Below are 12,173 nucleotides of genomic sequence, written 5' to 3'. Positions count from 1 at the left end.
CCTGTCCTTATTTGGGGTTTCTGGCCAAGCTTCCCGCCAGAGTGGGGGGTTGCAGTGGCCTGAGGAAGCTCTGAGGCGGCATGCCTTTGAAGCTTCCCCCTGCCCATCCTAGGGGAGGAGATCTAGCACCTCGCCCAGGATGTGCATTGTTGCAGGCCCAGGAGAGCAGGGGCTCTCCTACCCAGGGGTCCAGCAACATGTCTGCTGTGTGGCAGCCTCTCAGACCAGACGTTGATTGTAGGTTAGGTTTCAGGGGGCATCTCTAAGATGCCCTCTCGGGTGCTTGGTACATTAAATCCCACACTGGCATCGGTGAGGGTTTAATGTGCTGAGAAGTTAAATGCCAAACTTCTCAGTCTTGCCATTATGGTGCTGTGGAGTTAGTGTTTGACGAGCTATCAGCACCATGTACTCTTAAATGGCCGCACTGCACTTAGTGCCCAGGAATGGACCTGGGTACTGTAGGGCCACAGGGCTCATGTACCTGTACCAACACTACTGGCATGGGGAACCCAGCTAGAGGGGTGGCTGATTTATGCCAGGGCAGTGTAGGTGGTGGACATGGCACACAGGGATGTGTGCCATGTCGAGTCTTTGTTTTGTCTTGTACCCAGACACTCAGCCTGCAAGGGCAGTGTGTGTGTGTGTTAGGGTACAGGGCCTCTAAGGGTGGCACAACGAGTGCTGCAGCCTTTAGAGGCCTTCCCTGGTCACAAGGCCTGGGTACCTAGGGTACCATTTACCAGGGGCTGACATGTGGCCAGGGTTTGCCAAATTGGGTTTTAGGATTTTAGGGAAGGAACATGGGCCCTGGGCACCTGATTGGCAGGAGTCCAGGGCACACTCAGTCAAAGTACATTCAGCAAAAAGTGAGGGCATACCATGCAAGAAAGATGGCACTTTCTCACAACAGGCGACAGCCATCAAAGGGCATGTCCATGAGGGTAGCCTGGACATCACCGGGAAAACCAGTCAAATCCAGCTAGGCGTAGCATTGAAGTGCTACCGACGTTGAAATCGTCCTGCCTAGCGAGTCGGCGGTGTCCAGACCACATCGTATGGTAACTGCGTCTCACCCCTCTGTGACTGCACGGGAGAGCACGGCCTGGGCCTCCTCCGGGCGCTGGGGCAGCACCTGCGCTATCGGATCCCACACAGAGTGGTGGGTGTAACGGCGCAACAGACAAGCGGTGTTCAACGACCGCAGTCCCAAGCTGGAGGAAGAAAACCTCTTCTTCCCACGATGGTCCAGCTTTTTGTATTCCCTATCAGGTAGAGCGCTGGGAATGCTACATTTGGACGTCGAGGCTTGGACCACCAAGCTCTCAGTGGTGGGATGTTGGGAGAAGAAAGTGGGGTCACCCGGAGCCGGGTGGTGGCGTCGGGCTATCATCCTATCCACAGGAGCCCCCTGTGTTAGGCCTGGACCAGGTGCCCAAAAGGATGTCAGATAGGGCTTCATTGAACAGCAGCAGGGGCTCCAAAAAGCTCGCTGACGGTTGAAGGTTAGTCCTGACTGCCACCGTAGCTAGATGGAGGTTGAGAGCCTCGGCCGCCCTAAGCAACACCACTGTGTAAGAAGCTCCCTCCTCCGTAGCCACAGTAGGAGACAACATTCCAAGGTCTGGGGAGGTATCCAGACAGACCACTGGCTTCCCCCAACTCTTCTTTCCAGTCCGGGTCATCCAACTGGTCAGTTAAAGGGTCTGCAGACCCCTCCCAGTCCTCTTCAACGTCCTCTGGTTGCAAACCTGGCCTGAGAGGAACACCAGGGTAGAACAAAAGTACCCATCGGCACCAGATCCAGCGTCGGTCAAAGTCGGTCCGGCTCTGTGTCCAAGTCAGGGTGAAGGCCGGGGTCGAAACCAGCTGGGGATACATCCGGCATCGGCTGCGGATGTGGTGCCAGTGGAATCTGCGCCAGGGGAGGTGTTATCAGGTCAACTGGCGCCGATCCGGATCCAGGCCTGGGTTCAAGACCTTGCAGTGCCGAGGCCGAAGCCGCCAGTGTCGAAGGCCCAGGTCCCCCAGAATCAGGCTGCCCAAAGAGGGCATGCATCGCTTCGTAAAAGCTTCGAATCTCGGCAGGGGTCACTCCGGGTCCCGGAGAAGGAGTCAAAGAAGTCTATGCTTCTTCGACTTCTTGTGCTTTGACTCACCTGAGGAGTGCAAAGACTTCAAGGACGAGTGGTGGTGACTCAGCGACCAGTCCCTCGACCTCCCCAGCGACCGGGAACTTCAACGCGTGGAGCGGACTACTGGGCCTCGAGACGCATTCCGGATCACTCCTGCAAAGAGTTTGGATTCATGGTCCGTCAGTAGGAGCAGGACTTGGGGTCACCACAGGCGAAGCGGGTCACCGACATCAGCTTTCGGTAGGATCGACAAGGCTTGTAGAACGAGTTACTTATCTTCGGTAACGCTGTATCGGGTAGAGACACAGGCGTCAGACTGGATCAGGTAAACATTTTCCCCAGCAGTACCTCTGCACGCCGGGGGGCGGCGTCACCCGGCTCCGTCCTAACGTCGTCCACGGACGTGACGTCAATGACGCCATAAGACCGCCCGAGCGTACAGACGTCAGTTTTCTACAACATAACTTTTCCACGCCACAACACGGAGCCACGATAAAAACTGCGAGTGTATAGGAACAGTGTGATAAAAAGAGAAAAAAACCTATGAAACAATAAAAAAAATCATAGAATAGGAAACACCATGTTGAGAGAGTACTCAACACTTGAAGGGACTGAAGGGAGCGAACAGAGCACAAGCCCCAGCAAAAATCACATCAAAGCGAAGAGCCGTGCCCCCCTCAGAGGCAACGGCAGTGGAAACGAATGGCATGACAAATGAAGGACAGTTTGCAACCACAGGATGGAACTGCAAAAGAGTCCGTAACTACAAGATGGAACTGTAAAGGACCACAAGATTTGAACAACTTTACTCACAAGTGACCAGTGTTCACCACACCCCCCACAATGACCTATGAACTGTAGCATAATCAAAGAGAATGTAAACCCAATTGACTGCAGCATAAACAAGGAGACCCCAAAGAAATGGGGAGAAACAGGCGGAGGGAGGGTAGGAAAACATGAAAATCTCTACGCTGGAAAAAACCCAGATGGAGCAGCATAGAAAAACACAGAACAAAGCCAGACAAAAACTAGAATGGGTGGAGAACTAATGTGCCCAAAACAGAATGACACCCTGCCCCAGAGGTAGGTGACGAGAGCACCCCCAGGAAGACCCAGGCCACCTGTAAGGAGGCGTGGTGGTAGAACCCCACCTGGAACGGTCCTCGCAGAGCAGGGAGGATGGGTGGGCATTAAGGAATCTGCGGCTAGACTGTCTCTACCAGATGAACAAGTTACTTCTTCGGTAACACTTTTTCTGGTGGATACAGTATCTGCCTGTGGATTCCTCACCTTTTGAATACCCCCTGCACCAGCATTCAGCGGAAATTAATTCAGCTCTCATACGTCAATGAGGAAGTCATAATAGCAGGGCTTAGCTTGTGACTCCGTATGACGTCAGCCATAAGAAGACCTCACCGGCGTGTTGGCGGACCAACACATTTTCATACGTATACACAGTATAATATATATATATATATATATAATCCAAACAGGCTGTCTCCCACTTCCAGTCGGCGAGGAAGAAGCACACGGACACCAGCTCGTGCTTCAAGGTCTTTAATAAAAGTCAGCACCCACACAGCACGCCATTACGCGTTTCGGCCGTCTGTCACTGTTATTAATTTGAGTTATTGCCTTTGGGTTGAAAAAGAAGGATTTTCAAAATATTTTATAATATGTGCAATATACTGTGATTGTAAAAATATAAGAACAATGAATTTTCTGCATTTCTTATATTTGTTTAGTCATACAAAGGTGGCGCCTTCATTAGATTACTGTTTTGGAGTATGTTATTTATGTTTAGCTGTTATGAACCGGAATCTCTATGTGTAGACTCTGATATATTCAAGGTTGAACTATGTGCACTTTGTAAACTGTGGGAAAAAGGCACGAAGACGAAACGCGTCCTGTCTCACATTCTCGGTAAATAAAATACCCGAGTGAAACTTGAACGAGCGCGGTGCCTTCATTTGCGCGGCGAAATGAAGCATTGAGCTGGATATGGATATAGATCGATATATATATTGCCCTTAATTGATTTACCATTGTTTTACCACTGTGTTTAAGAGTATAAAATATTTTTATTTTCTCTTGAATCAAATTATATTTATAAATCTATTTGATTAGCAGTGGTTTTTTCAAAATTTAGCTTGATATTATGCTAAATTCCAAAACTTTTTGAAGTTATTCAAAATCCAATTTTATTTTGCAGTATGTTTTCAGTGTTTATGGCTAGAAGGAGGAGCTTTAACTATGTACCTTACTGCATTTAAACTCGGTTTTTAGCCATGTCATGTGATCAAGACCGGGTTTACCCAGTCGAAATGAGTCATGCTGCTATTCATGGAGCAATAAAGCACTTTCATCTTTTTTCACGTAATTGAGTGGTCTGTACCTGATTTGTACACACACAATTGTAAACACACAACTGATAATAGCATGGCAAAAGGGCATCTGACCAAGCATTTCCCACTATGAAAGCATAAACATGAAAAAGAAATATTTAGACATTTATGTCAAACATTTAAAACATTTGTTGGTAGAAACAGGTGGACAACGGGGAGGCGGGTGAGACAGTGAGGAATCCACAGGCAGATACTGTATCCACCAGAAAAAGCATTACCGAAGGTAAGTAACTTGTTCTTCTCATGAATACATCTGCCTGTGGATTCCTCACTGTCTCACCCGCCTCCCCGTTGTGGATTCCTCACCTTTAGAATAGAATCCCAAAGCCGTGCCTCTCTTGGAGGAGGGTGTCCACCTGACTAGACCAAAAAATCTTGCATAACAGAACGTGCTAAATGGCCGTCCCTCCTAACCTCCGAATCCATGCATTCATGCTTAGCAAAAGTATGGAGGCCCAAGTTGCTGCCTTACAAATATTAACAACAGGAACACCTCTAGCTAAAGCAGAAGATGCCTTAGCTCTGATACCTTCAGGAGAGTCCTTCTTGGCCAAGGCATAGCAGATCTTGATGCACAAGATGATCCACCTGGAGAGAGTCCGTTTGTGCACAGCCTTGCCCTTCATTCGCCCAACGTAGTCCACAAAGAACTGATGCTCCAGCCTCAGATCTTTCGTTCTGTCCAAATAAAAACTGACAGCTCTCTTAGGATTCAAACGAAGTCTCTCCTCCTCCTTGCAAGGGTGAGGGGGAGAATAGAAGGTAGGTAAGGTAATCGACTGTCCCAAATGAAAAGGAGTAACCACCTTAGGATGGAAAGCAGCCCTGGTCCTAAGAACCAACCCGATCTGCATGAATGGTCAAGAAAGATGGTTTAGATAAACGAGCCCTCAAAGGATCAATTGACTTCTCTCCACACCAGAGAACAAATTTAGACCACCTATAGGAATAGATAGATTTGGTGGAATGAAGTCTGGCAGACAAAATTACATCTACCACATCTAACGGAAGAGAAAAAGAATTCCGGTTGCCCCGTTCAATCTCCAGGCATGAAGGTGTAAGCTCTGGAGATGGGGGGTGTAGAACCTGCCCCTCCGATTGCGAGAGGAGGTCTGCCCTCAGAGGTAGACGGAGCGCACGAGGAGAGGTGGAGAAGATCTGTGTACCACACCCTTCTTGGCCAATCCGGGGCGATCAATATGACTTGGGCATGGTCTTGGCGAATCTTCCTCAGAACCCGAGGAATCAAGGGTATGAAAGGAAACACGTAAAGTAATTGCAAGCTCCAATTTATCTGAAACGCGCCCCCAACGCTCCCTGCATCGGATACTGGAGACTGCAGAAAAACGGGCAGTGCGCGTTCTCGGGAGTGGCAAATGGGTCCAACCAAGGAGACCCCCACATATAAAAGATGTGATGGACCACCTCTCGATGAAGCTGCCACTCAATCGGCCGAGTAATGCCGACAGACTGTCTGCACGAACGTTCAGCACACCGGCCAAATGATTTGCAAATACACAAATCTGATGGTTCTGAACCCAGGACCAGAGCCTCTCGACAGACTATACGACCCTACACCTTCAGGTTTGTTGATGTACCACATTGCGGTAGTGTTGTCAGTCAGGACCTGATCTGACTGACTGCGAAGGGAAGGAAGGAAAGCCTTTAGTGCCAAACGTATCGCCCGCAATTCCAGAAGGTTGATGTGAAGCAACGTTTCCTCTGGAGACCAAAGACCTTTGACCGCCAGATGAGCACCCCACTCTAGAGTGGAGGCATCCGTGATCATCGTGGCCCCAGGTGGAGGAGACTGAAAAGGCTTATCTTGAGACAGGTTGCCCTGCACACCCCACCAAGTCAGCTCTGTTGCAGCGTCTCTGGAGATTCTGACCTTCTCTACGAGATCTTCATTGTACTGATACCACTGCCTGCGGAGGGACTACTGGAGCGCCCTCCTGTGCCAGCGCGCATGACTGACCACGCGAAGGACCTTCAGGACCGGAACAACCGCTCCACTGTGAAAGAAAGGAATCCTGTCCTGAATCTCGAGAATTCTTTGGGGAGGAGGAAAAGCTTGACACAGTAGTATCCAGTACCGCCCCTATAAACGGGTTGCGCTACGAGGGCATCAGGTGAGATTTGGGCACATTTATTGAAAAACCCAAGTTAAACAACAGCTGAGCTATTACTTGCAGATGATGAAGCACCATTTCTGGCGACTTCGCTTTGAGTAGCCAGTCGTCCAGATAGGGGAAAACAGTAATCCCCGACCTCCTGAGATGAGCAGCCACCACTGGCATCACCTTTGTGAAGCCGCGAGGTGCAGTAGTAAGACCAAACGGGAGGACCGCAAACTGGTAGTGCTGCGACCCCAACGTGAAACGGAGATACTTCCTGTGCAACTTCAGGATGGGGATGGGAAAATACGCATCCTGTAAATCGATCGACACCATCCAGTCTTCCTGCTGCAGCGCCAGAAGAACCTGAGTAAGGGTTAGCATCTTGAATTTCTCCTGCTTCAGGTAAAAATTCAAGACCCTGAGGTCCAGAATCGGACGCAACCTGCCATCCCTCTTGGGGATCAGGAAATACCGGGAGTAGCATCCCTGACCCATTTTCTGCTTCGGAACCACCTCTATCGCACCTTTTTGTAGTAAAGCAAAGACCTCCTTCTGTAGAAGAAGCAAATGGTCATCCGAACAAAAACTTTGGGAAGGAGAGTACAGAGGAGGAAAAACTCGAAAGGGAAGGGCGTACCCATTGTCTACAAGGTTTAAAACCCAAAGGTCTGATCTGACCAATTTCCAGCCCTGTAGAAAGTGAGACAACCGACCCCCTACGGGACCCGCATGATCCAGGATTGGGGGGGGGGGGGGGGGGGGGGGATCTAGGGCTCCTTTTCTGCATTACCAGGGGGAGCAGGAGAGGTAGAAGAGGATGAGGAGAGATTGCAGGCAGAACCACGTTGGCGACCTCTGATTCGTCCTCTATATGACTTATAGATCGGATTTTGCTGCTGCTGCTGTGGTTGACGCAAGCCATGAAAGGAAGATCTTCCAAAACCACTGTACTTTTTATAACCAAACCCCCTTGACTGGGTTTCCAATCCCAAGGACTTGGCCATGGCTCTGTTATCTTTAAAACTTTGAAGAGCAGAATCAGCCTTCTCCCCGAAAAGCTTTGAACCATCAAAGGGCAAATCAAGAATGGTAGCCTGAACATCCGGGGAAAATCCAGAGGATCTCAGCCAAGCTTGTCTCCTGGTAACTATGGAGGAACACGTAACTCTAGCCACTGAATCAGCCGTATCCAGCCCCAATTGAATAACCTGTCCAGCAGCAGCCTGAGCATCTCACAGAACCTCCATAACATTTTCCTGCTCTTCATCAGGCAACTTGGGCGCCAATTGCTTCGCGGTAGATTTAAGTGCCATGCTGCATGAAGAAAATACCTTTTTAGCTGCCTGCTCTAGCTTCCTAAGAGTCTCTGTCGGCAGGAGCCTGAAGAAAAGCGCCTGAAGATTTAGAGCAGGACTCCTGCACCACCAAACTTTTTGGACACGGATGAGAAGAAAGAAAAAGAGGGTCCCCTGGAGCCGCTCTATATCTTCTTGCCACAGATCTAGACACAGCAGGTGAAGATAGTGGTTTAGCCACACATCCATGATAGGCTCAGTTAAAGCCTCATTAAAGGGCAACAAGGGCTCAACAATTGAAGAAGGGGAATACAAAACTTCAGTGAGCAAATCAGGCTTATACTCCGCAGTAGGTAATTTTAAGTCTTAAAGCTCTGCAGCCTTTCTTATGACCGTATGCTGAGGAGCTACCTCTTGAGGTGGAGATGCCCTTGACAAAGAAAGCTCCGACTCAGGGGAGGTGTCCAGTCCACTTGCCTCCCAAATTCCTTCACATTCATCCACAGAATCATCTCTCACTCTCTTCAGTCTCCTCTCGCTGATACTGTTCCTCCTCCAATACTGTCTGTGACTCTCTCCTTGAACGAACCCTTGGTTGCGTTGTCGGCAGCGCCACATGCGGCGCCAACAGTTCGAGCTGGCGTCAAAGGAGGATCCGAAGGTGGAATCGGCGCCGTACGAGGCTGAGAGAAAGGCCCACCAGACGGCGCTGAGAACTCCATAAACTGAGTCGAAATTCTTGGTGCAGGAAACTGCCATGATGGCGCCGTCGGCATGAAAGGCACGAAGGGTGCATGGGCATAGTGCTGAGGCACGCCCAAGTTGAAGGCCAGCGGACTCACGGGACCAGAGGGTGCTCCGGAGGGGGAAGGCTGCCTTAGCAAAAACTCCATACATTGCATTTAAAAAATGCTTTGGATCCGAACATGGAGTTGGAAACTGTGGATATGGAGTCGAGCCAGCATCCAGACGAGGTGTATCACACGTTGGAACAGCCGGATCCACTTGCGGAGTCACAGGTTACATCTCGTGGGCAGGAGAAGGATCATCCTGAACAGGCAAGCCCTCCGAATCCGGCGAACTGGACTGCGCCTGAGTGCCTTTTGGAGAAGGGAGATGGGGAAGGTGAAGGAGACACAGTCTTTCTGACTACGTCGAGGAGCCAGCGAAGGAGACCTCAACGCCTTATCCTTCGAACGGCGTCGAGAACCATGCCTCTTCTTCTTGCGTTTCCTCGACTTCTGCAAAGTCGATGTCTTCGACTTAGATCTTTTACGTCCTCTAACTTCCATCTTTGCTTTTGCCATAAAAAGCTTGGCTTCCTGTTCTTTAAGAGCTTGTTCATTTTTCTACAACTGGAACAGTCTTCCACGTCGTGATCCGACTACAAACACCATAAGCAATCTTCATGGGGGTCAGTGATGGACATGTGACCCCCACACTCCCTACAGGGCTTAAACCCAGACTTACTCGAAGACTACATCGCAACTGCAACAGTTAAAGAACAAAGTAACTCGACAAAATATGGATAGTCCTAGAAAACAAACAGTTATGCGTCGACAGCGCGGAAAAAAGGGAACTGACATCATCACGCCGACTAGGCTCTCTTATGGCTCCGGTGACGTCATGCGGAGTCGCGAGTGGCGCCGTAGCATTGTGACGTCCTCGTCTGCATGGAGAACTAGGAAAAAAACTGAATGCTGGCGCAGGGGATATTCATAAGGTGATGAATCCACAGGCAGATGTATTCATCAGAATATAGCATTTAAGAAGGTCTACGGATCGGATCCCAGAGTCTGAAACGGCGGATACTAATGTTCTTGGTTAAGTGGTACTTGTACCGGAGGAAAGAGGAACCATTGGATCCGAATCTGGCTATAGCAGAGGCCGTTCAGTCTGAGTTTCCAGCCTTGGATATGGAGAGGACGCCAGAGGCACCCCTGGAGACGGAGTCTTAGTGATCTTCCCTCACGCGTCTTCGGACCAGAGGACACAGACTTTGGTGAACCATCCCTGGAGGAGCGACACCAAGAACCATGGCGCTGCTTTTTCTTGGGTTTCCGTTTGGACAACCACGAAGTATGGGGAGACAGAAACTCCGATTTAGCCTGGGAGCTTCGACGACCTCCCTTTGCTTTGTAGCCTTTACCATGAAAAGCTTCGACTCACTTTCTTTAAAAGCCTTCAGGTTCATCTGTTCACACAACGGTCAGGCATCGACATCCTTATTAGACAACAGACACCAAAGGCAGTCCTCATGAGATCAGTGATGAACATTTGACCCTTGCATTCTCTACAGGGCTTGAATGATGACTTCTGCGGAGGAGATATCACTTGCAACAACGCTGCACTATCAATAAAGAATTCTCCCACAATATGGCGAGCATAGGAAAAACAGTTACACGTCGACGGCGCAGAAAAAAGAGAACTGATGTCAGCACACGGACGAGGCCTTCTTGTGGCTCCGATGATGTCATGCAGAGGCATGTGCAGAGTTGTGGTATTGCGACATACTCATCGACATAGGAGAGGTAGAGAGAAAAGATTCCAAGAAATGCTGCGAATGGGGAAAATTCAAAAAGTGAGGAATCCACAGGTAGATATATACATCAGAAATATATATATATATATATATATACACACACACACACACACAAGTGTGTGCGCGCGCTCTAAGGTTGCTGCACACAGGCGGGAATATTCAGTGCTTATGACTTTTGATGATCTACTGGAAGAGAAGTTGGGCTCTGTGACCAAATCCCGAGACCTCCCTCTCGAGGAGGATCAAGACAGTCGTGGTGTCAAGTGTCCAGGACCTTGAGGGAGCGCTCCCTAAAGGTCTTTGGGGAGCACTACTTCAAGGTTTTGGGGTGCATGGCACGGCAATCAATGCAGGTCTCCGCGTTGTGATCAGGCTCGAGGCACCAGAGGCAAACAGGGTACTGGTCTGTCACCAACATCTGTCGTTGACAGTACCGCAGGGCTTGAAGCCTTCCTAGTTGACATCCTGCCACACCAGGAGAGGATATTTAAAAATACTTCAATAAAAAGTAAAAAAGGTCAGTGAAAAATTAACTAGGGGGTATGTCTCTCCAGGTCTGCGTGGTCTGGCGCAGAAAGATAAGAACTGACATCAGCACTCTGGGGTGGGGCCTCTATAGACACCACATGTGTCACATCTGGCATAAAAGGCGTCAACTACTCACGCAGAGGGGTACTGCTCCCGAAAACGTTCTGAATCCAGTCTGACGCCTGGGGATAATTCTAAGGTAAGGAATCTGCAGCTAGAAGTCATATCAGATACGCCCTTTAATTGCAACAATCTGCAGCCTGCGGTGTGGTTGATTCATGTGATTTAATGTGGGGCCATAAAAAAGATACAAGTTAGTCTTCTTGAGGAAGATTTGGTTTGAGGTGAATTGTGATACCCGCTTCTGAAATTCACAATGCACCACACACAGACACAAACCTCTACTACAAAGTACAACTTGTAATGTTCCTAGCCCATCGCTAGCTGGTATAAGCAGGCAAAGAATGTTTCCTACAGCTATACATGCCACAAACCTTACGTTGTTACTCTTCAATTTTTTTACACCTTTAGAGTACCTCCGGTACTAACATTCTATCACAGGACATCAGTACACAAAAGAGTGAAGCACCTGTAGTACTAAGAAATGTATCTCTAAGGACCATTTCACATTAGATTATGTCATTTTATACTTTCTTTCAATTCTTCTAACAAGTAAATGATTTTTTAAAGTCTGTAGCTGCAGCATTCTTTTCTGCTATAAAGGCAAAGAGATGCCCTTTAATTTTACAATACACCAAGAGTACCCCCCACCTCACCTTCCCGGTTGGCCTGCAGCGTTGATGCCTGGCTGAGGTTGGAGGGTGCCTCGTCCATCAGCACATCTTCTTGCGACTCATCTTCGGTTCGATTCACTGACAAGTCAGAAAAAAGTGCATTTCTAAGCAAGAAGTCATAATCCCCTCTACCTGATAAATCTTCGTACCAAGGAGCCATTCAATGCACAGAAATACCACACAATGAAGTAAAAATATGTCAAATGTGAACTGACCTTGGATTAACAGGCGAGACCAGTGAGGAGAAAAAAACTGGAGAACAGCAAATTCCATCACCTACTGTCTGACTAATAGCTCAACACACAAGCTGTGGAATTTTTGATAGTTAACAGCCCCAAACACTGCTCAACACTA

General features: G+C 48.9%; 1 protein-coding gene across 5 annotated transcripts in view; it reads right to left on the bottom strand.

The window, feature by feature from the left end:
- HUWE1 (HECT, UBA and WWE domain containing E3 ubiquitin protein ligase 1) overlaps positions 1–12,173 on the bottom strand; it is a 1,878,220-nt gene that overhangs the window by 749,477 nt on the left and 1,116,570 nt on the right. For all 5 annotated transcript variants that reach the window (XM_085629865.1, XM_085629862.1, XM_085629866.1 and 2 more), the window contains one exon: positions 11,802–11,897. In XM_085629865.1, the coding sequence (XP_085485991.1) occupies positions 11,802–11,897 (96 nt within the window). The remainder of the gene's footprint in view (positions 1–11,801; positions 11,898–12,173) is intronic.

This window comes from Triturus cristatus, chromosome 10 (assembly GCF_964204655.1).
Source record: "Triturus cristatus chromosome 10, aTriCri1.1, whole genome shotgun sequence".
Lineage (NCBI taxonomy): Eukaryota > Metazoa > Chordata > Amphibia > Caudata > Salamandridae > Triturus > Triturus cristatus.
The sequence above is the reverse complement of the archived record's forward strand: the minus strand, read 5'-3'. Positions and strand labels throughout refer to the sequence as shown.